Source organism: Aristolochia californica, unplaced genomic scaffold (genome assembly GCF_029961685.1).
Source record: "Aristolochia californica isolate CCGP_79_NKW_82.1479 unplaced genomic scaffold, dmAriCali1.0.hap1 SCAF_4, whole genome shotgun sequence".
Taxonomy (NCBI): domain Eukaryota; kingdom Viridiplantae; phylum Streptophyta; class Magnoliopsida; order Piperales; family Aristolochiaceae; genus Aristolochia; species Aristolochia californica.
The window spans coordinates 23,084,831-23,110,294 of NW_027182103.1; the positions used below are offsets into that span (position 1 = coordinate 23,084,831).

General features: G+C 37.2%; 1 protein-coding gene across 1 annotated transcript; it reads right to left on the reverse strand.

Moving 5' to 3' along the window:
- Positions 1 to 11,650: 11,650 nt before the first annotated feature.
- On the reverse strand, positions 11,651 to 12,894 carry LOC137963147 (pentatricopeptide repeat-containing protein At2g34400-like). The gene is made up of 2 exons (XM_068810319.1): positions 12,159 to 12,894; positions 11,651 to 12,078 (listed from the first exon to the last, which is right to left on the reverse strand). Exons 1-2 carry the CDS (start codon positions 12,892 to 12,894, stop codon positions 11,651 to 11,653), a joined length of 1,164 nt encoding a protein of 387 aa, XP_068666420.1.
- Between the last annotated feature and the right edge of the window lie 12,570 nt (positions 12,895 to 25,464).

A 25,464-nucleotide genomic window follows, 5' to 3' on the forward strand; every position in this document is an offset into this window, starting at 1 on the left:
AACTCTTTGAGGAAGAAGAACAAGAATCTAGTGAAGATCATTCGACTGATCCACAATCATTTAAACAACCCATTCCAAAAAAATTGCAAATTAAGAATGAAGCTTCAATCTAAGAAAGATAGGTCTTCAAAATATGTAAATAACCTATCTATATTAGAAGCACGTTATTTCAAGAATTTTGTGTTTTTCTTGAGAGATATATTTGAGATTCTATTGTGATTTTAAAAAGGACAAGGTGTCCCTTTCTATGTTTTATGACTCTATTTTTGAACATCAAGAACTCGTCTTTATGAGTTGACTTAAGCCTTGTTAAGGCAAGACCTTACTCACCTCATCTCTATTAAGAGGGTCCAGTTTGGTTGAATAGGAAAGAACCATTAGGCCTTAGACACTGTTGTGAACCATAAATCACTGTGAAAGCAAGCAGTACTGAAAATCCTTTGGTGTGTTTAGGCCTAGTGTGCCTATTGAGCTGTTGTTGCAAAATTCCATTGTGGGTCTAGGCCAGATTGACTAGCAAGTTGCTGGAATATTCCTTTGTGGGTCTAGGTTGGATAATGTAATTGTTATTGTATTCCTTTATGAGGCTGAAGTTTTGTATGCCAGCTACTGTATTTAATTGATAAGTGTAAATCCTTGTGTGGACAACAATATAATTGTCTTAGAGACTATTTATTGTATGTACAATTAGACAACCCAAAACATAGAGAATTAACTTAAGGTGAAAACAACTTGTAAGTGGATTGGAAACTCTAGAATATGTTAAGATGTGAACCAATATAGATCATCATATGATCATCATGTGATTGTATGAATTTTTGTGGTTGAACTCTGATTTTAATTTTTACATTGCACAATTAAATTCTAGAAATTTTTAAAATACTTAAGGGATAAGCTAAAAATCTATTCACTCTCACTCTACATTTGTTTTTTAATGGAACAAACAAATACATGCCAAATACAAAGAAATTATTTTTTATTTATTAAATTAAAATTTTATGATTAAATTGAAAATTGACCTTAGTTTATATAGACTTAGGTCCATACTCCTTTCTTCCTATTCATATAAAAACTCCAACCTATTATATGAGCCTATATTTTTTATTACTAATTAGGCTCATCACCCTTGACAAGGTGGGTTCTTGGTTAGCATCCTTACCCCAATTTATGCTATTGGGATTTTTTTATCACAACCATAAACAAATAATAAACAAATGCAATCAGGATTTTTTTATGACAACCATAAATAAATAATAAGAAAATCTAAAAGATAGTTATGAATATTGTGGTTATTGGAAGACAAAAAATTTAACATGTTTGTGGCTAAAATATTTAGCTTAGCTAGGGGAGGTAGAAGGGTTGTTCACATGAAGGTTAGTGTTTCATTTCATAAAATGGGCATGCTTGAGAGGAAAACATGAGAGGGGAAGAAGAGACATGAGAGGTAAAGGCACATTAAGGGAAAATAAACTAGGAGAGGAGATTAACATGCTTGTCTCCCTTCCTCTTCAGCACTCTTATTAATAAAGAAAAAAACATTTCCTAGTTACAAATTAACTATACTGCCCAAGATATCCATTGACACTCAAACTATAACTTGCTAAATTAAACATGGAAGAAATAAAAAAAAAAAAAAAAAAAAAACTAGAAAACGTCTTCTTTTACTTGAGTTTTTTCTTTTGAGCTTGCTTCTCTTGTGAGACTTGTCTTGCATGAGATTCTTCTTAGACTCCCTTGTGAGAAATGTTGTGCATGAAAATCATCTTAGACTCTTTGATGTAGCTTCTTGAACAGTCCCCCTCAAGTTTGAGTTGGTAACTTGACGTTAAAAATAGAAATTATTAGCAACTACGAAAATTTCTTTGGTCTTTAATATTCAATTCTTCCTTCTTTAATACTTGGGTTTTGTCTCATATCCTTCCTCTTAATTGGATACTTTTGACACAACTCTTTGAATTCTTTATTACTGGTCACATAAAAATTTATTCATAGCAGGCTTCTAATCTTATTGTGGGTTGAATTCTCAACCTTGTTCTGACCTCATTTAACTATTTCCCTTTTCAAGCCCTGCCGCCCTACCTAATTGTCTTGCATTGTCGTACCTACCTCAAAAACTTTTCACAAAAAATGTGAAAACTCAATAAAGGCCCCATTTAAGAGAAATCAAGTGTTATCAATTTGGAGAAAATGCAATACTTGAAGAAAACAAGCAACATTCATGGGTAAAATCAATATAGAGTTGGGTATTAGTGGAAAAAAAAAAGTAAACTTTTGGTTAGGTAGGAATGGAAAATGTCGAATGATTTGAATCAAACAAATAAGAAAGCAAATCTAATTTTGACCGACAAAGAAAACCAAAAATTTCAAAAACCCAAAGCAAACCTCATGTTGATTTTTTACAAAGAAGAGAATCAGATGGAGATATCTTCTAATAAAAAATATTTATTTTTTAAAGAGGTCATCAAAATCAAGCCATCAATGTTTTCTCTCTTGGCAATCAATTGAGGGTTTTTTGCATCCGAATTTTTTTATCATTTAAAAAATAGGTTATAATTATTCTTTATTCTACTTATCCTTCACATTTCTTTAAAATTCGAAAAGGTAACTAGGGGCAAAGGAACACATTCTAACCTCAAACTAAACCAGTTGGCCTCATCCTTGTCTTGTGATGATAAATGGCCATTGTACTATGACATTATATCTTGTTAACCCACCTTGTTGTCACCCCGAGCTTATCATCATTTGTCTTAACATTTTCTTGGAGATTTAATCTATGATAAGGGTAAGTACTAGGTAAAGGCATCTGAAGAACTTCTGTTGTTGGTTTAGGATTTTAACTTAAGGTTGAGTTTGGGTCTGAAAATCTAAGCCAGGTTCTAAGATAACTCAGTTCTGAATGGATTTTAGATGTATGTACCCCATAATGAATAGTCCTATTAGCATGCAATTGTTTTTTATACATCTTTACGATTTTTTACTATAAATATTTAGGGGGGGATTAATTAAGGTTAAGAAATTTAAAGTATATAAATCAAAACCATAGGAATTCTTTTTCTTCCTTCTACATATCTTTCAAGCAGTCATATTACGCGGCGCATTGCTACAGAAGCACAAAAAGATTGCTTGAGCCAGATTTGAAATTTCGCACTTCCAGTCTTCCAAGTAAGAGTATTTCTGTTTTAGATCCTTAATGTTTATGTATGGTTGTATTCTTCTTCTTCTTCTTCTTCTTCTTCTTCTTATTCTTCTTCTTCTTTTTTTAAGAATATTACTCTATAGTTTTCATCCTGAAATCTTCACCTCTCTAAATTGTGTTTTGTAGGTTTTATTGGTCTAAAGTCCTTGTCCATTTTTACCGTATTTTTTTTCATACCACATGAAGTCTATCTCACTCCACATGAGAAATAGATTGATTACATTGTGGTTTCTTAGTGCTATGATTTATATGAGGCTTTTATTACCCTCAAGCTAGGCTACAATTCAATAAGAACCGAGAAGCAAGACCTATGTTTGGGGTTTTTGAAACGATTACCAAATTAACCCATTGCAAATAGATATTTTACTAATATATATATATTAAAACAAAAAATTTCTTAGATGAAATTATTCATGTGTTAATAAAATTAATAAAATGTTTCTTAAATTTAACAATTTAATTTTGTATGGTTAGTTGAAGATATACAATTATTTTCTTTATCGCCCTTGCACATCATGAGTGTGCCAAGAGATATATATGTATAAATGATTATAAATGAAATTTCCAATAAGAGAAAATTTATAGGTATAAAATAATAAGAGTCATTTTATATGAAGAAATCAAGAACATGGATTTAATCCGAGTAGTCATTTGCTGTTCCATATTTAATTAGTTGTTGGATTTCAATGAAATATCTTTTTTAAATTATTCATAGTTGATGACGTTTAAGTTTTATTATTATAATATTTTTTAAAAATATTTCTAATATTAATTAAAAGTTTGTGTTATTGAAGGATAAAAGATAAAAAACCTTTGTAGATGAAATGTGGGGGTCGGCAACCCAGTCGATATTATGAGTTTTACAAGCATGGGAAAAGGATGCATGTAACTAAACTTGGGAGAACACAAGTCCAACCTCCTTGTCCTTTGAATGTAATAAGAATTATTTTAGTAGTTTACAATTTAAAATTTTTTTGAACCTTTTGTTTTACTACTTTGGTAGACAAAAAACACTTAAGACACACAAAACTATGTTTAAATGTTATTTATAATTTTTTTAAACATGGCAATAACTTGTACAGATTTTACAAAAAAAAAAAAAAAAAAAACGTTAGTGGTAAGATGTTAAAATATTAATTTCATTACTTTTTATATGGGTAGAATTCATTGTAGTATTTTTCAATTTGGTGACCTGTGGAGATAATATTATTTTTGGAAAAATATGAAACATAAATCAGCTACAAACGAATCATCCATTTGATGTTTTTTTTTTAATTTTGTGATTTCCACATTATATAAAGGTAAGTTTGGAGAATATCGTTTGTTGATGAGAGACGATTGAAGATCCTGAAAATCTTTCATCCAAGGTTTTTACTCTTTTTAGATTCTATTGCTGATTAATTGGGGGAAATTTGTAAGAGCCAACATATTGAGAATCCGAATTTTAGGGTATGTTTCCTATTAAATAGTGAAAAATTGCATCTATCTTGAAACAACAAACAAACGAAACACAATCAAAGAAGAGACAATAGAGTAGAAGTGAGTTGATATATTATCATATCTATGTGTGTTTTCTTTTTTCTTTTAAACTTTGTTATGTGTGGATGTGCATTTCTGTCTTACAAAAGATATAAAAAATTGAGTTTAGATATGCTAGCCCATTTTAGCATGGGGTTAGATCCATTGGAGTGAATAGGAACTGCTCTCCTTAGTCAATGAGTCTCATGCATCGTTCCATTCCCTACACCAAAGAAAATATACAAAGGATGAAAGAATTCAAAAGTGTAACACAAATTTCAGCACTATAAGTAAAAAAGTTCATTATCAAAATGGCATTAGTTTTTCTCAAGCCGTACGGTCATAGCCAAACAACTATTCTTGCTCTGTTACACTTGCGCTAATATACAGTCCTCTGTTACAAGTTGCTAATGCTCTTTCAAAAATCATAAATAATCAAAGTACTTAGATTCACTTGCGCTCTGTATCGTATCATAATACAGTTGTCAGATGCAAACTGTTGAAACAAAACTAGTTTCATGATTGCCGATTCTTCTTCTTTTACTGCACCCGTTTTGTTTGAGCTCTGCAAGCGTTTGGTCTTGCAGTAATTCTTGCATAGAAGTGAATCGGAATGAGCTCAAGACTTGTTAAGTTTGATCTCAACTTGACTCCTGCCAAAAGGAAGCGGGGGACTAGCAGCCCAAGGAAACGTTTGGATGGAGAAACAAGTTCAGCTCCTCGTGAATCAGAGAAAAAAAGACGTCAAGAGACTGCACCTCAGAAAGACCCCACGGAGATCTGTTTAGGCTTTACGAAAAAGAGAAATGAAGATAAGATGATTAGTGTCTATTCTCAGCCAATTGAGGATCCCATTTGGAGGTAAGTCTTACTCTCTTCAACAAATACAGTAAATTCCTATCTTAAAAGTAACATTACCAATATTCTTGGCCAGTCCATCTTAAAAGTTGCTGCAGAAGTGATACTACTAATTGTACCACGTAAAGAATGGTTGTAAAAAGTAAATAGGATGGAGGTTAAAAGAGCACACTTCTATGTCTTGTACAACATATGATTTTCTTTTTAGTTAGTACAATTCTTAAGCCATGTCACTGCCCTGGTTGAAAATCATGAATATCCCAGGGAAAGCATTTCCTACAAAGTTTTTCATGATTACAGGTTTTCTAGAAATCTCTAGTTTAAAATCTTATTATTTTCTTATTTGAAATTATTTTGAAATATAATAAGATTTTTATGGTAGTTATTACTATGATTTCCAAGGAAAAGAAAGAAAACCATGTTTTTGTCTATCAACGAGCCGACTCCAGTTTGGACTCGACAAATATAGGTTATCAATTTTTTTTTTATCAAATTTAGACAAGGAAACTGTGATTAAGTGTGAACTTAATCTGAGATTAATTACATAAGATTTTGAAAAAGAAGTAGGAAAGAAGGAAAGAGAGAAGTTGAATTGTTCAAAGGCTTGCCCCAAAAGATTAAGCTCACTAAAGTTCTCCATCAAGTTATATAAGAGGAACACTGAAAATTATTAATAATACCCAATGAGCTATACAATAGATATTTAAAAAAAAAGTTATTTAAATTACACTCTTCTACCCTTATTTAAATACTAAAGTTTACAAACTATCTCCTTATATTCTAACACTCCCCTCAAGTTGGATAATAAAAATCAAACATTCCTGGCTTGGAAGCCAATTTAGTAAATTGAGCTCTTTGGAAAGCCTTGTTAGAGAGGTCTACTTGATCTTCATTTCTCTCATGATAAGTAATTATCTTTCCATTCATAACTTGGTCTCTAATATATTGATAATCCACTTCCATGTGTTTAGTTCTTTCATAAAATACTAGATTATTCTATTAATATAGTTGCTTGATTATCACATTTCATCACCATAGGAAGCTTAACTTCCATATGATAGAACCTTCATTGGAAAGGTCCTACCCTTGTAGTCAAGCACAATGGAAGACTGAGATAGGGTGATTAAAAGGTTTGGAAGAGGGTGAAGGTAGATATAAAGTGTTGAAGAAAGCTATTACCAAATAATCCAAGGTGAGTCTCATGAAAAGGAGGTCTCACTAATAAAATAAAGTCAAAGAGAAAGAGAAGAAGAAGAATCTTAGTCGATCATATGTGAGAGGAAGATTTCCTCCTTATTCTCTTAGTTATAGTTTTCTTATTTCAAAGTATTGTGATTAGATTTAGTGAGAGATTATTGGGCGTAATTAGGAACTTTAAAAAAGTTTATTTTTAGCATAAGTCAGTATTCTATTATAAAAAGGACCATGTAAAAGAGCAATAAATACACCACTCTCACAATTTCCTCTTCATATCGATTCATTCACTCTTCGATTTCCTCTCTTTTCTCCTCTCTCTTACGTTTTCTCCTCTTCTCTTTGTCTACCATGCTTACTATTTGAAAGTTAACATGGTAGTGATAAATTGCAGAATCTAAATAACGCCTTAAGAAAAGTTAGTATGTGGATAAATCTTGTGTGTGTGGGTGCGATTTCTCTTGTAAACTGCTTTATCATCCTAGTGAAGTGTTGCAGTGGCAAAAGATAGGAGGTGGTCTCACCTTGAGGTGAACCTGTATAAATCTTGAGTTTTTCATGCTTGATTATTTCTTCTTCTGCCATTATTATTGCTCTCGCTAGTATTGAACTAGGGCGTCTAATTCCTAACAAGTGGTATAAGAGTTTTGTTCGGGATTGAGAGCAATGACTAGCGGAGAAGGATCAACACTTGGAATCAACAAGTTTGATGGTATGAATTTTTCATTCTAGACAATGCAGATTGAAGATTATCTGTATAGTAAAAAGATGCACTCACCACTTTTAGATATCAAACCAGAAGGCATGAAAGATGATAGGATTTGGGAGTGATCCAGTTGACACTATCGAAGAATGCCACTCATAACGTGGCATTGGAGAAAATCACAATGAGAATGATGAAGATTGTTATCAATGCCCTATTCTGAGTCGGTATGCGGATTGACCATAGCAGTAAGATCGTCCTGGGGGTTGGAAGGGGGGCAGGAAGCCCCCCTCCCAGTCCACGATATATTAACTACTATTTCATTAAGGGTAGTTTGATAATTTAACTCTTGTATCGCTATTGCCCATGTTTCCTCTTTATATTTGGGGTGTTGTTATTAGGATTTTATCATCCGATGTGCATCAGTTGTGTTCAAGAGAGGATAGAGAAAAACCACATGTAAGTTTGTGTAATTTTTCTTGTAAATAATTTCATTGTTTATAGTTCTTTTTATGTCATCTCCTTCAGCTCTATGATTATTTTATCTCTTTGGCTTTCTTTGCAACATTCTTGAGAGGAGAGTCTCCACCATCTGAGTGTTGAATCCTTTGCCTTCTGACATCACTTGTCTCCAATTCAGTCATCAGTGGCTAGCCGTATAGTGATAGTTTTATTACTAAAAAGAGTAGTACCAATGTCAAAAAATGAAGAGATGTTTGTGATGCCGAGAAGACTAAAAAAACTTTTATTGTGGTCTTTATATCAGAGTCGTATATGGTATTAGTATTACACCTTTGGTCTCTATCGACGAGCAAGATCTGATCTACGACGGGGGAATGGAGTGCGAGGAGGCGATGAAGAAGGCAAGGAAGGAGGTGCAAGTGCTATACAACTTTGGTCTCGGGCACTGATTCTACTTGAAAAAAAATCGCCATTCTCTCCATCCCCATCCAATCCACGTCCACATGCATTTTCTACCACTCTTGTCAACTCACCTAAACTAGAGTAACCGGCTCAGAAAAGGAGAAAGTAGAAAGCTTCGCCTCCGATAAGTAGAAGCAGAGGTGTGCCACAACATCCACAACAACTGCGATTCAAGCGCCTGTGATGGAGCTGGTGAATAGCAGATACTATTCTACTCTTCTAGTTGTTGTCTGGTTGCATGCTTTCCTCCTATAGCCATTGCCTTTGTCATCGTATCACGACGACACTAGTTTGCAGCTGAATGGCTATTCTTCACTAGATTATTTTTCTCTATCGCAGAAAGAGGTTTATGCCAAGAATACATTTGCTCTTGCTACTATTTCCTTTTTTGGAAAATTCCTTGGCTCATCTCCTTGCGTCAGGTCCATTGCCATTTACAGAGACTCATTAGTTGTTGTTGTTATATCTATTTTTTGGAATGTCTCGTGACTATATCCCTTTGTGTTGCCATTTTTGGATGACAACTCTAATTATTTCAGAATCTCCTTGTTGGTCCTCTACTATTTAAGTAACTTCTAAAGATAGTTTTTTCTGCTAGCCTTTCCTGCCCCAGCTAGATTGCCATTTTGGGAGGACGAAGATGATAGCCAGATTGATTTCACCAGCAAGTCTTGTAGCTGTCTCACCATTTGATATGCCGATCTTCAATCACGGCTTGAAGATTTTCCAAGATATTTATGGAAGATGACTGATCCATTGTGATGTTCAGGGATGATGACTTCTTAAAAAATTAAATGTTTATTAAGTTAGGAAACTTGTTTTCATCCCAACACTGATTCAGCTTCGAGCCCAACTCAGACTAGACCTTGTCGGGTCAACCAACCGACCTGAGACTCATTGCGTGCCGCTCGGGTTAACCTAGTGGGTTGGGTCAACTCAGACTGAATCAACTCAATTCAGATCAACCTGACTCAGCCCACTTGTTTTCCTACCTCGGTTATACAGGTCCGGGTCCTGAGTTTTATACCTATTTCTTTCGTGACTCAACTACATTGGTCTACTACTTAACTCAGCTTGACATGGTCCCTTGGCTCCAACATGATATTATGTAGAATTAATTGACAACTTATTCCTTGGTCAACATATTATTGGTGTAAAACCTTCTAATGATCTCTGAGTGGATTATTTTATGGGTCCTTGAATTTTCATTATTTGGTACGTGTTATTGGGCCCATGCCCATTTCATTTGCTACTATTGTGTCTCTTTGGCTGAGACATTATTATTGAAAGACTTGTTAGTTGCTGATTGTTGTCAGCATTGGTTATTTGATGAAGTAGAAAGCATATGGTGGCCCCAAAATATTATCTTTTGGGTGATTACCTATTACACTCCTTAATTGGTATTTATTACTCTTGCTTATGGAGGGACACGATGATGGAGGAGTTTGATTACACTTCTAAGCAATTCCTAGAGACCCACTACCTACAGAAGATAGGAGTTTGCCCAACATCCAACATGAGTTATTTGACTGGAGTATGGAGCGATGTCTTACGGCTAGGAGTGATTTTACTCTCACTTATATTATGCCAATTGGGCCAATTGGAAGAGACCAACGGCTTGAGGGGGAGTATTGGAAGATATGGTGAACTACCATTTTATACGAGAAGATCCTATACGCCATTTGTAGCAAGCTAGGCGTTCATGTTGTTCTCTCACCCCCAGCTTGAGGGGGAGAGTTGGAAGATGGGCCCAAGCCCACACAACCAAGGAAGGCGCACACATCCAAGTGTGTTAGAAGATGGGCTCAAGCCCATAAGACCAAGGAAGTCCCACCCATCCAAGAGATGTGGAAGACGAGCTCAAGGCTCTTAGACCAAGGAGAAGGTCCATAGGCCCATATAGTGATGGCAAGATGGTAAATAAAGAGTCATGTCATAGAGATGGCATTGATGTAATTAGGTTAAGTTTTAGGGGCATAATTGTAATACCATAGTTTCACTAATCTATAAATTGAGCTTCAGGGGAAGGGTTAGGACACAAGTCCATAACCTCTTTATTCCTCCTAGTTTCTCCCAATTTGTCATCTCTCTTTTTCTCCATGTGCTAAATCCATGGATTCCTAAAAATCAATAAGGTGCTGTAGAGATTTTATTCTGCCGAGTGACCGAACTGGGTTTGTTCTGTTCCACATGGTAAACCCAACGGGCGAGCGCCAGACTCATTCTATTCCGCTTGGGTTAATTCAGTGGGTTGGGTCAACTTGGTCTAGGTCAACCCGACTATGCCCTCTTGTTTATTTTCCTATGTTATATGTGTTCGGGTCATGAGTTCTCTATTGATTTCTCTTGCGACTTAGTAATATTGGTCTGATATTTGACTCGGCTCAACTTGGTTCCTTGTCTCTGGCTGGATTATTATTTTAAAGTATTGGCAGCTTATTCCTTGGTCAGTATATTATTTTGTGCACAAAATCGCAACAAATTATTTTAAGGATAATTTTTTAAGGATTTTTATTATTTGGTACGTGTTATTGGGCCCAAGCCCATTTCATTTGTTGTTAATATGTCTCTTTGGCTGAGACATTATTATTGAAGGACTTCTCACTTGATGATTTTTGTCAGCATTGGTTATTCCGATGAAAAAAAAAAGCACAAGGTGGCCCCAGAATATTATCTTCTGGGTGATTACTCTTTACCCCTCCTTAATTGGTATTTTTTATTCCTACCATTTGAGAGTCGGTGTTTTGTGGAGGGATACAGTGATTGAGGAGTTTAATTACACTTCAAAGGAATGCTTATAGACCCACTACCTACAAAAGATAGGAGTGTGCCCAACATCCAGCATGAGTTATTTGACTCGAGTATGGAGCGATGTCTAATAGCTAGGAGTGATTTTGTTATAGTCCCAAATCTCACACGGTGATTCACAGTGGGAGAAGATGAAGGACGAAGAAAATCAAGCCGAAGGGAAACTTGAGACCCGAGGTTTGTTGACCTGAACACACATCCCTTAGCTCATTTAGGAGAACTCAAAAATCCTTTCTTTAACCTAAAATCAAGACTTCTCTTTTCCATTCTTTTCAACCCTTAAGTAGGGGTTCAAGAGTAAAAAATTAAAAATATGCCCCTCTATGCCACTCAACTTGAAAAGTAAATAAACTTAATGACTTAACTTAATAACTAAATAACTTAACAACTAAGTAATTTAACGACTAAGTAATATACTCAGCCATGTCGCCTCTGAATGACTCGGCTTGCTATTGAGTCCATAGCATTACTCCCCCTTGAAGAAAGAGCTTGTTCTCAAGTTCGAAGATAGGGTAAGCTTGGTGGAGCATCTCCATGTCCTCCCCTGGGCCAGTCGTGTCATCTGTGGCATTTGTTGGGAGATTTTGTTCCTCTTCTTGTTTGATGTTGGGAATATTATGATGTTGCTCGTCTACAGAAAGTTGGTTGATGTCGTCTTGCACTGCTTGGGAAAACCATTTTTCACACACTTCCATGCTTGTTGGACTATGTGCTCCATCCAAAATGAAAATGAGACCTCCAAATTTACAACTACCCTCACTTTGTGTAGTAGCATGTGGGTCAAGATTAGCCATGCACCAAAAGTGTGCGAACTTGGGACTGATGTCAGATATAGTCAACATTTCATTAAAACACTTGTGGCCCTCTGATATTAATCCTGCATGAATATAAGCATAGAACAGTCCAATAAAGGTAATTTCCTTGGTCAACACATTTTCTTTGATGTTGCCTTGGCACCCATTTCGTTATTGGAACTTTGTCCCACCATTGCCGCAAGATATCCATGAATACAGTGTCCGAACATCATTGTATTCCAACAATTTAAATTTCTCTGTGAGATTTGGTAAAAAACTCTTCTAGTATCATCCACCTGAAGTACCTTGACAAGCATGTCATGAAACTGGTTACCAACATCATACACCCTACATACCAGTGGTTGGGCAGTTTCAAATTGACACACAAATCCGATTTTTGAAATCCAAATAGGATTCAATTGATTCGTAATTACTTCTGTCCACCCCAGTTCTTCCAGTGTAGCATATCTTTTCTTTGCGTAAACTATTGCCCAAGGATCCCCCAATTTCCAGTGACCATTAGTGAGTGCATTCCATGCTAGTAAAACTTTTTGGTCCATTCTATCAAGTACATAATGAACAATCTTGATTTCTCCACATTTGGCATCCATGTAAATAAGACATGTTACAACAAACACCTCATATAACAAACCAGTCCATATAGTTCTTCCAGGAATTACCATTCCTTGTCGCCTAGATCCTAAATGGGATAAAGCAGGGAGAAGGCTTATAATAGTACCCTGATCTACTAGTATGCCTTCAGACTTACCCAAAACATGGAAAAGCTTAATTGCCCCATCAGCAAGCCCATTCTTTGCAAAACCATTGAGGATAGTGTTCCATGACATCACATCTTTTCTGCAGAATCCAGCTCTCATGGTGTGCCAAAGTACCCACATCTCGAAAGGGCATTTCATCAATTGTTTGGTAAGCACCAGGAATATCCCCGAACTTGGAATACATATGCATCAAAGAAGTAACCACAAACACATCTCCACACATTTCATAATCATCCAAAATAGCATTCCCACAACCCCCACCTGGTCGAAGAATTTCAACGAATAAGTGTCCTAGTGGACGCTACTTCTCCGCAGGCTGAATACACGTGACCCAAAAAATCCCCATCGCGAATTTTTAACACTAGAGCCTGAACTCCTTCCAAATCACCAGTGGAAGCCAATATATCAGCAAGCAACACATAACGTTCAAGCTTATGCGAGTAACCTTTCTGGTTCTCAGCCCAACTGAACACCCCCAACACCATTGTAGAGTTTTTTCTTACAAAGTCTAGGGACTTGAGAATGGACAGGACAAAATTTGGAGAAAATCGGTTTTGAAACTTGCCACAAAATTCAGTCAAGTTGGTTTCCAACTTGGAGAGCGAGAGTGAGAGTGAGAGGCTGCAACTCGACGATCACAATTTCAGATCGAAACCGACTAGTCTAGACTTATCATTTTCCACCAAAGCAACTATTTCCACTCCAAAATCAAAATCTCAAGATTTTTATGCCCCCTGATGAAGTAGAGCCTGATCTGTTGCCAAAGGCAAACAACATGGGGCTTCTCCGCTCGGAAATTTTCTGTCTCCAATTCTGGGAGAAGTTTAGGTTGCCTAGAACAGGGGAGATTTGAGGTCGAACCAAAATTTGGCTGTTCTGACGCGATTTGAGGTCGAATGATGGGCAGCAACTGTTCATCTTCCGAAGCGGTGACCTTCCCCTCTAAGGCCTTATAGCGATGCTTCTCAATTTTGGCCAATCTCAAGTCTTCCACCCTTCAATCTAGGGGTGGATTTCTTCCAAACATCATACCCCACATCCCATTGATTTTTTGGTCGTGTCTTTTCATTCATTCCTCACTTTTTGCCCACATTGCTGCATTTTCTACCCTCATTGCTGCAAATCGCACCTCTCTGGATTTTGCTTCAAAGCTTGTAACTCTTGGACGAATCACCCATGTTCAAGCTCTTATACCAAGTTGTTACGGTTCCGGATCTCACACGATGATTCACAGGGGGAGAAGATGAAAGACAAAGAAAATCAAGTCGAAGGGAAGCTTGAGGCCCTAGGTTCGTTGAGGAGAACGCACACCACGGGGCTCATTTAGGAGAACTCAAAAATCCTTTGTTTAACCTAAAATCAAGACTTCCCTTTCCCATTCCTTTCACCCTTTAAGTACAGTTCAAGAGTACAAAATTATAGATATGCCCCTCCTAGACATTCAACTTGAAAAGTAAATAAACTTAATGACTTAACTTAATAACTAAGTAACTTAATGACTAACTAACTCAGCCAAAGTAATTGACACAATCACGTCGCCTCTGAATGACTCAAGCTACTATTGAATCCATAACAGATTTTACTCTCACTTATATTATGACAGTTGGACCTCTTGGAAGAAACCACTAGCTTGAGGGGGAGTGTTGGAAAATATGGTGGACTTCCATTTTATACAGAAGATCCCATACAACATTTGCAGCAAGTTGGGCTTTCATTATGTTCTATCAGCCCCAACATGAGGGGGAGTGTTGGAAGATGGGCCCAAACCCACATGTCCAAGGAAGGCCCACACATCCAAGAGATGTGGAAGATGGGCTCAAGGCCTGTAGACCAAGGAGAAGGCCCACAAGCCCATACAATGATGGTAAATAAAGAGTCATCTCATAGAGATGGCACTGATATAATTAGTTTAAGTACCAGGGGCATAATTATAATATTGTGGGATTATTAATCTATAAGTTGAGCTTCAAGGGAAGGGTTAGGATACAAGTCCATAACCTCTTCTTCCTCATGTTTTCTCCAATATGTCATCTCTCCTTTTCTCCATGAGCTAAATCTATGGAGTCCTAAAAATCAACATCAATAAACTGATGAAAACCAAAAAATTGTTCTAGCTTGTTTCCATCTAGAAGGAGATATGTGTGTTGGTTCCAAGAGAACAACCACACCAGCCCTCTTATCACTTGGCATGTGTTTGTACAAGATCTATGCATATGATTTGGGCCAACCAATATCGAGATTTTGATTCTCTTCTCATAAAGCTCAAGCAAAGTGGCTCCATCAAAGAGTACCAAACAAAGTTTGAATGCATAGTCAACTGAGTCCATTGGCTCAAGTTGGTAGCTTCATTGGAGGCCTTAAACAAGAAATACCAAGTGAGGTAAGGTTATACCATTCTAGAATCCCTATTGGAAAAATTTACTAAGCTCACATACAAGAAGAAAAATTACCCCTCCTATGTTTCAAACTTAAGTGTTCTGTTATGGACTCAATAGTAGGCCGAGTCATTCAGAGGTGTCGTGGCAGAGTCATTTAGTTATTCAGTTAATTGCATTTTTCAATTTGCTTTTACTTCATTTTTATTTCAATTGAAGAGTTATTATGCCATAAGGGAATTATTTTAATTCTTTCTCTTGAACTCTTGTTGGCGCCAAACCTACTTAGGGGGGAATGAGGAATGGGAAAAGACAATTCTGATTTTAGCCTAAATAGGGATCTAGAGTTCTCCTCAATGAGCTCTAGGGTTGGAGTTATCCTCAGCGAACTCAAATATCCAAGTTCCCTTTTGAATTTTACTTTCTTCTCTTTTCCATTTTCCAAAACCAAGAGTGACCTTAGCCGTGCTGAACCCGTCCCCAAAACTCTGGATTACCCTTTCTAGCGTCGTGTTACAAGATCCATGACCCGGGACCATAACAACTTGTTATTAGAGCAGGGTAACTTGGGTGATATGTCCAGCAATGAAGAGTTGAGAGCCATGGTGAGAGAGATGCAGGACGCAAAGGCCGAACAAGAGGTGAGAATGAAAAATTTCGGCCAACAACTAGAACAAATTCCAAGTATTATCCTACAAATGGAGATACTCTCAGGTATGGTTTCAGATCTTTTGGCTGCAAGAAACCCAACCCCAGACCCAAGGGGGGAGGACAACTCGCACAGTAGAAGGGGGGAGGAGCATGCAAGGCGCATTGGTGTCCATGCACAACAGGGTGGAGGTACAGTACCCAGGTATACAAAATTGGATTTTCCCACTTTTACTGGACTAGACAACCCCTTAATTCGCTTGCATAGATGTGAGAATTTTTTTTTAATCAAGGGACACCTGAATTTGATAAGGTGGGACTGGCCACCTTCCACATGCTTGTTGAAGTGCAGTTATGGTTTCATCAAGTAGAATCTGAGAGATTGGTGCTAGATTGGGAGGAATTTAAAGAGTTATGTACTATAAGATTGAGCCCTCCAACACACAGCAACCCGTTGGGGGATTTGGTCCTATTAAGACAAACCGGATCCATGGACCATTATCATAACAATTCCAAGAAAAATTGGCTCAAGCAAGTAGGAAGGTTAGAGTCAACCAGCAGGTAAATTTGTTTACAGCAGGCCTTAATGAGTCTTTGAAGTTAGAGGTGGAACTCCATGCACCTGCTGATTTGGCATGAGCAATGGATTTAGCTCAAGCACTGGATGCAAGACAGAAAGTTCAAAGTTGGATGACTGGTTGACAAGGAGGAGGAACTACTCACCTTAGGTGACCTTGCCAACAATGCAGCCACCCAAAAATACACTGACTAATACTATGGCAGCAGATAAAAGGACGAACCACCATTGAAATATATAAAAAAATTATCTGGTTTAGAAATGGCTGACCGTAGGGCAAAAAACCTATGTTATAACTGTAATGAACCTTACAGAGCAGGCAACCAATGTAAAAGATTGTTCTGGTCGGAGTTAGATGCATTGGGATAAGAAGAACCGAATGAAGGTCCTCAAGAGGAGGACGAAGCAGAAATTTCTTTGAATGCAATAATTACTAGACAGAAGTCAGCCAAAAGTATGCAAGTACGGGCAAGGGTTCTAGACAAGGAACTTGTGGGGTTAGTGGACTCTGGAAGTACCCACAATTTCTTATGCTAAACAGCTGCTAAACATCTTCAACTTGGGATCCAGCCTCACCCAATTGCCATGGTTTTAGTTCCCAATGGTGAGAAAATCCCTAGCTATGGGGTCTACAAGGCAGTAAAGTTTTCAATTGGTAACACTCATTTTACCACTGAAATTTTTGTCATACTATTAGCTGGATTTGATATGGTACTTGGAATCAAATGGTTGCAAACCTTGGGCCCAATTTTGTGGGATTTCTCTGTTATAACAATGAGTTTTGTGTCGGAAGGAAGCCAAGTAATGCTAAAGGGCAGTCAAGCTGAAGTGGCACATCATATCCACCTACTACACAAATAGGAACCATCAGACAGCACGTTAGAAAAGTGACTGGAAGATTTCATAGACTTGTTTCAGGAGCTTTCAGGGCTGCCTCCATTGAGGCACTGGATCAGATGTGGTGGTTATTAGACCATATAGGTATCCACACCTCCAGAAAGATGAAATAGAATGGCAGAGCCAAGCCTTGCTAGAATAGGGCCTTATTTGCAACAATTGTTCCCCATTCTCTTCACCAGTCCTTCTAGTTAAGAAACATGATGGCACATGGAGATTTTGTGTGGACTACAAGGAGCTAAAAGTAAAAATAGTTAAAGACAAGTTTCCCATACAAGTAGTGGATAAGTTATTGGATGAATTGCATGGTTTTCAAATTTTTACCAAGTTAGATTTATGATCAGGTTATCATCAAGTTAGAATGCATCCTTCCGATATTGAGAAAACAGCATTCATACTCACCAAGGACATTTTGAGTTCGTGGTGATGCCACTCGGGTTATCCAATGCACCTTACACATTTCAAGCTTTGATGAATGAGGTGTTCCATGGCTATCTCCAAAAGTTTGTGTTAGTCTTCTTTGGTGATATTTTGATTTACAACATATCAAGGGACAAGCATTTGGAAGACTTACAACTTGTTTTCCAACTTCTCCGAGCACATCACCTCTACTTGAAATGCTCTAAATATTCATTTGGGGTACCCCAAGTTCTTGGCCACATAATCTCAGTAAAGGGTGTAACAGTGGACCTAGAAAAAATTACAGTAGTCACCAATTGGCCACAACCACACAACATTTGAGCCATAAGAGGATTTTTGGGGTTAGTGGGATATTATCGGAAGTTCATAAAAAATTTATGGAACGCTGGCCATTCCCTTGACCAGTCTTCTCAAATGCAATGCCTTCAATTGGAGCAATGCGGCTATAGACTCTTTCAATGCACTCAAATAGGCTTGAGCTTCCACCCCAGTCCTGCAATTGCAAGACTTTGAGGCCTTATTTTTGGTTGAGAGTGACGCTTCCGAGGGAGGTATTGGGGCAATTCTACGACAAACTCAGCATCCCATTGCATAATTGGCCGCAAATTAGTGGCACATCACCAGAAGTTACCCGCTTGTTAATGAGAGCTAATTGGTTTGGCCAAGGCTGTTCAACATTGGTGGCCATACTTGCGGGGACGCACCTTCCTCATCCACACTGATCATTACAACCTCAAAATTTTTACTGGAGCAATGCATCTCTACTTCTCTATAGTGGCATTAGAATAGAAAATTAATGGGATTTGACTTTATGATGAAACATAAGTCGGGCAAATAGAATAAGGTGGTTGTTGCCTTATCCCATCGTCTGGACGAACAACACCAATTATATGCGATTAGTTAGCCAAAGTCTCTCCTGTTAGACTCCATTAAAGAGGACCATTAGACTACTCTAGCACTCCAAGAATTGTCTCATAAGATTACGGCAAGGACAATGGACTCCTAGTGGGATATCTAGGACAACATTATAATGTATGACAATTGTATCTATTTACAACACTCCTTTTCCTTGATTGTAGTAATTTTATCCACTTATCATGATAGCACTCATGAGGGTGTTCAAAAGACGTTGCATCGAATTAGAGCAGATTTTTCTTGCATTGGATTAGGGCCAATTTTTTCTTGTAGATTACGTGACCTCGTGTCATGTATGCCAATGTGACAAGGCTGAACATTTATCACCAGTTGGCATCCTTCAACCACTAATCCTTCCCACACAGGTTTGGGTTGATCTTTCCATGGACTTCATTGATGGCCTCCCCAAAACTTATGGAAAATCCATCCTATTTGTGGTGGTTGAAAAATTTTCAAAGTACTCTCACTTTATTCCATTGGCTCATCGTTATACGGCTTCCAGAGTAGCTCAAGTGTTTTTAGAAAATATTGTTTTTTTGCACGGCATTCCGAAGTCTATCATGAGTGATCATGATGCAGTCTTTACCTGCCATTTTTGGAGAGAGCTTTTCCAATTATGCGATACCAAACTCAAATTTTCATCTTCTTTTCAACCTCAATCCAATGGCCACCCTGAGGTTGTTAACCATATGGTGGAAACGTATTTACTGTGCTTTATGGGTGACTGCCCTAAACGATGGTTCGAATGGCTTCCATGGGCAGAATATTGCTACAATACATCTTTTCATACAACTTTGCAAGTTACCCTTTTCAAGGTTCTCTATGGCAGGGATCTTCTACGGTTTTTTTCATATATTTGGCTCCACCAGAGTTGAATCTCTTGACTAGGCATTGCTGGACCATGATCAAGTACTCCAAGATGCTACCCAACATCTCAAGAAAGCTTAGGCTCGGATGAAGGAATACTATGACAAGGGGCACAAAGATGTTACATACAACCCAGGTGATTATGTGGGGCTCCGCCTCCAACCCTACCATCAACATTCCATTGCTGGCCCCCGCCACAAGCTATCACCCAAAATTTTTGGGCCCTTCTCGATTATCCAGGGCATCGGCCAAGTGGCTTACCAGCTTCAGCTTCCACCACACTCTCAGCTTCATAATGTCTTTCATGTGTCACTCCTCAAACCATTCAATGGTACCAATCCACCTCCGTTCTTACCTCCAGTGATAGAGGGGCATGTTATCCTCTCTCCAGCCACAATTTTACAAGCCTGACACATAATAGGTGGGAGGTTCTCATCCAGTGGGCTAACACGTATGAAGCATCTACAACATGGGAAGATCTAGAGACATTCCGCCAAGCCTACCCTACCTTTGAGCATGAGGACAAGTTCTTTCTCCAAGGGGAGTGATGTTATGGACTCAATAGCAAGCTGAGTCATTCAGAGGAGCCGCGGCTGAGCCATTTAGTTATTCAGTTAATTTCTTTTCTTTCAATTTGTTTTTACTTCATTTTTATTTCAATTGAAGAATTAGTATGTTGTAGGGACATTATTGTAATTATTTTTCTTGAACTCTTGTTGGCACAAACCCTACTTAAGGGGGAGAGAGGAATGGGAAAAGACAAGTCTGATTTTAACCTAAATTGGGATTTGGAGTTCTCCTCAATGAGCTCTAGGGTTGGAGTTCTCCTCAACTAACCCAAAGGTCTAGATTCCCTTACGAATCTGATTTTCTTCTCTTTTCTTCTTTCTCTTTTCCATTTTCCAAAACCAATAGTGACTTTAGCAGTGCAGAACTGATCCCCAAAACTCTAGATTACCCTTTCTAGTGCCATGTTACAAGATCCATGACCCAGGACCATAACAGTTTCTCAAATTACTTAAGTTGAGATCAGTCGGTTAAGAGATTCCTTATAACTAGAGATCTCTTAGGACATTTGGCTAAACCAGCTCCACCCATAGATGAAGTTGATAATTTCTATATTAAATGGCTCAAGAATGACACAATTGTCATTAGTTGCCTAATTGACAACAAGGAGGAAACTATATGATGTATTTAATAACATGTTTATTACTAAATAAGGAGAAAACTTGCATGATTTCTTGGCTAGGTTTAGAGGGCTGATTAATGAGTGGGAAATTTTCTCAAACCTAGTCCATTGATATATCGGTTCAAGAAAAGAAATGGGAGGCCTTAGCAGTTGCTATTTATTTGTCAAATATCAAGTTATTTCTTGAAGTGGAAAAATCCCAACTCCTTAGCTCCTCCACATTTTCATCTTTTGATGACATAAGTGAAATATTACTTCAGATACAAGATCCTTCCTCCACCTCTCAAACTAATGTATCATCTGCTATATAGTTAGGAAATAGGGGTAAATCTTCTACCACCCGAGGGCACGGTAGAAATTATAGAGGAGGCCGAGCAAGAGGTGGTAGAAGTGGCTCAGGTCCTTCAAGGTTAGACAAATGTGTCTGCACTCACTATGGTGGAGTAACCATCTGGTCGATACCTATTGGAAGCTTCATGGCAAACCGAACTGGGTCATTGCCAACCAAGCCTCGGTTCAAAATGAGAATAATGCTACCCAATCTAAGTCACAAAGAGAAAAGAAGACTATCACCGATGATGATTATGATATCTTATAAAGGATAAAAACTTTGATGGTATCCCCTCCATCTTTTTTTGCATCTTCAACTACTACTACTACTGCCACTACTTTGGGTATAATTTCTCCAACTTCATCCTCTTTATCTTGGATCATCGACTCAGGGGCCTCCGAGCATCTTATAGGTACTAAGAATTTATTAAATTTCCTATAGCCATGTCTACCAAATAAGTTTTTTTACCATGGTTAATGGATCCATAACTAAAGTTCTTGGGAAGGGATCCTCCTCTGTTACACCATCCCTTTCGCTTACTTATGTCCTATTTGTCCCTCAATTTCCCTTAAATGTTTTTATTTGTTAGCCAGTAAACAAAATGTTTTAATTTCTCCATAACCTTCTCACCTTCTTCATGTGTTTTCCAGGATCTCACAACTAAGCACATGATTATGGCGGCCATGAACAAAGGAGCATTTATTACTTAAACTCTCTTCCACTCACTGCGATTGCCACTTCTTGGACAAAGGCAAGGTTGCGACACAACCGGTTTGGTCATCCATCAGTAGCATCGTTTCAGCACTTATTTTCATCTTTAAAAACTTTATCAAATTTCGATTATTAAGTCTATCAATTGAGCAAACACCAGAGGACAACATATTCTCCTCGAAATAAACTTAAAGGTGTTGCTCCCTTTCATTAATTCATTCAGATGTATGGGGACCCTTAAATGTCTCAAACATATCTCAAGTTAAATATTTTGTCACCTTTGAGTGAATAATGCCAAAAGGTGAATTTCAATCCTTTTTGTCATGATAGTGGTATTATTCATCAAATTTTGTGCCTAAGCCCCTCAACAAAATGGTGTAACTGAAAGAAAAAACTGCAACTTCTTGAGGTAGCCCATGGCTTACTCTACTCTATGAAGGTGCTATAATATTACTAGCCACATGCCACTCTTACAACCTATTTCTTTATTAATAGGCTACCTTCTTTAGTTTTTAGCCATAAATCCCTATACTCATTATTTTTTTTTCAGATGAAGACCCATACTCACTTTGTTTGAAGGTCTTTGGTTGCACATGCTTTGTTCATATCACATCCTCTCCAAAGAGTCAGCTTGAGCCTAAGTCTCTAAAGTGTATCTTTTCGGGCTACTCTCGTACCCAAAAAGGTTATGTCTATTATAATCCTTATCTTTAGAAGTTAATTGTCTCTAATAAGTTCACCTTTTTTTAGGACACATCTTTTTATATCTCAAAAGATGCACCTCCGGGTCTTTCATTAGTACAAGAAACTTTGAAGCCCGTTGTGCCACTTGATGTGGATCTACTTCATCCCCCTGAAGACTGAGCCAACACCACACTTGTGAAGTTTATAGATCCGTTTGAGGTAAGTCAGTCTTCTCCTATTGTATTTGGCCCACAATTTGATATTTGGCCCATAGCTCTGTAGAAGGAGCCTCATACTTGCAGTAGGCCCTCCACTGTTAAGTTGTGGAGCTTAATCAATGCCTTACACTGAGTCGGTATGTGGACCACTAATCTTTCCCTCTTGTATTGTGGTGTGGCCTGAGAGAGGTTAGATAAAAACACCTATGAGTGTGTGCAATTTCTCTTGTAAACAATTTCATCTTGATAGTGAATTACTATAGTGGCAAAAGACAAGACATAGTCTCACCTTGAGGCGAACCTATGTACATCTTGTTGTATTTTTTTTGCTTGCTTATTTTTCTTCTTTGATTATTATTGTTGCTCTCGATAGTTTGGAATTAGGGCGTCTAATTTCTAACATCCACTTCTCATCCTATATCAAACTTTGTTTCTCACCATCAATTGTTTTCTTCATGCTATTAGTTTCTTGCATCTATTTCTTCAACTTTGTTCCGCAGCCCTATCAGGAGGCTTGGAGACATCTAGGATGGAAGGTAGCCATGGAAGAAGAACTGCATGCCTTGTATGAAAGTCAAACTTGGGTCTTTGTTCCCCTTCCTCTTGGAAAGAAACTAGTGGGCTATAAATGGGTTTTTACTATCAAACACATTCCAGATGGTTATGTTGCTTGTTCTATTGGAAGATGGGCCCAAGTCCACATGAACAAGGAAGGCCCACATATCCGAGTTTGTTGGAAGATTGGCCCAAGCCCATAAGATATTGACTCACCATGATCACTTGAGGTGGCATAAGAAGTCTTACACAATAAGAAGTCTTACAGACCCAAAATTATAATGGAAGCAGATCTCATAGAAGAGTTTCAGTTTAAAGGTTTTTTATTCATGTCAGTCTTCTATTAATATTGAGTTATTTCATTATGCTAGGGCTTATCTTTATCTTTTTAAGTGTTAGAGTTTGGGTGTAATTTGGACAAAGGTAGTTTAATTGTAATTGGACTCTATTACCTTCCTCTATCATAAATAGAGTTTCATGTACTCTGATTATAATAAGTCAATGAAGTATTTCTCTTTTCCATAAATTCAACATGGTATTGACTCAATCAACCCACAAAGATAATGATATCCTTTTCTGATCTATTATCTCTAGTTTTTTAGGTTCGTATTTGTCTTCTTTTTTTTCTCTTTTCAATCCCTATACCATTTGTTTGCTTTGAATTTTTACCTTTATACTGAGCTTTTAATATTGCATATTATATATTGATAGAAAGATATTCAAGTCTAATTTCCAAGTAAAAGTTATTTTTTCAAATTAGAGTTATCTATAAATAGAAATCGATATTTGAAGCAGCAAAGGTCGGATTACAAAAGAGATTCGAGCAGCAGCAGAAAGCTTCAACTACTGAGTTATTTAATGCTATCAGGAATGAAACTTTATATGGAGAATTACATATCAAAAGAAATATCTCTAATTCTATTTTCTTAACTATTAAACCAATTCTTTATCTGAGTTTTTCATATGGAGATATTGATCTTGGAAGATTCAATGGTCATGTTGGAAAAAGGGGAAAGAGTACTTAGTTCAACCAAATTACAAAGACCCAAATCTATCAGATTATATATATCAATATAAGTATATTTTATGAAGATAAATTATACTTGGATGAAATTTATTTAAGTCTAGTTTCATAAGGAGAAATTTTCATGCCAATCTGATCTATATTTAAAGATATATTCTCATTGGAAGAATCGAAGGTCATGCTGATATCCTGTTGCATTGAAAAATCCGAGTTTAAGCCGAATGTTTTGCATCAATTTTTGAGTTGCTATTATTGATCAACTATATCACTGTCATACTACATCTATGTTATTTGGTTCAAGCTGGGATCAGTGTCATTACCTCCCAGCTTGAGGGGGAGAAGTAGAAGTACAAGAAAGAGGTATTTTATTTCATATGTTGTGGTAAGTATTATGTGATCAAAATATTCAAGAAAGGGAGAGCATAAAAAAACATTGAAGACCAAGAATCCTAACTTGCAATAATAATTGTATTAGTTATTGGTGATATCTTAATTGTCTTGACTCGATTCTTTTTCTCCAGGTGGATTATTATTTTGAAGTATTGACAACATATATTTGGTGCAACTACTCGCATTGGATTATTTCATGGGTCATTTTACAATGATTTTTATTATTTTGGTTTGTGTTATATGGGCCTAGCCTATTTCAGCTGCAACTATTGTGTCTCTTTGGATGAGATGTTATTATTGAAGAAGTGATGGCCTCAGCATCCTATCTTCCTCTTTACCCATTACCTATTGGTTATTTGACAACCTTTCTCCTACCAGCTATTATTTGACTCTCACATACCTCTTTGGGCCAATCTCCCGCGTGTTGCTTCGGTTGGGAGTTAAGTCCATCATGTTTGGGTGTTTTAAGACCATTGAGACTTTATATATATATATACCCATGGGTCTTTTATTGTTGTTTCGTGAATGATAAACATTACCCACTTATGACGTCTTTTATTGCTATCTTGTGAATGACTGTCATTTATCATGTATCACATCTTTTATAGACGTCTTGTGAATGAAAAGCATTTATCATCCATTTATACCTATGAGAGTCGGTTCCCGGGTTGGGACACTATGATGGAGGAGCTTATTACTACATATTTGTTACCCCCCTTTATTGGCATTTATTAATCCTACCACTTGAGAGTCGTTGTCCTGTGGAGGGACACGGTCATGCAGGAGTTTTGTTACACTTCTAAGTATTGCGTAAAGACAATGTCATACGGCTTGGAGTGATTTTAATCTCACTTATCTTATGCCAGCTCAACTTCATGGAAGAGACCAC

What these genes read in the sequence shown, in the direction of transcription:
- LOC137963147 (XM_068810319.1), bottom strand. Translation starts at nt 12,894, where the DNA reads ATGTGGGTACTTTGGCACACCATGAGAGCTGGATTCTGCAGAAAAGAT. An exon ending in AAGTTCCAATAACGAAATGG is followed by an intron (nt 12,079 to 12,158) that starts GTGCCAAGGCAA and finishes ATATTCATGCAG; the next exon opens with GATTAATATCAGAGGGCCAC.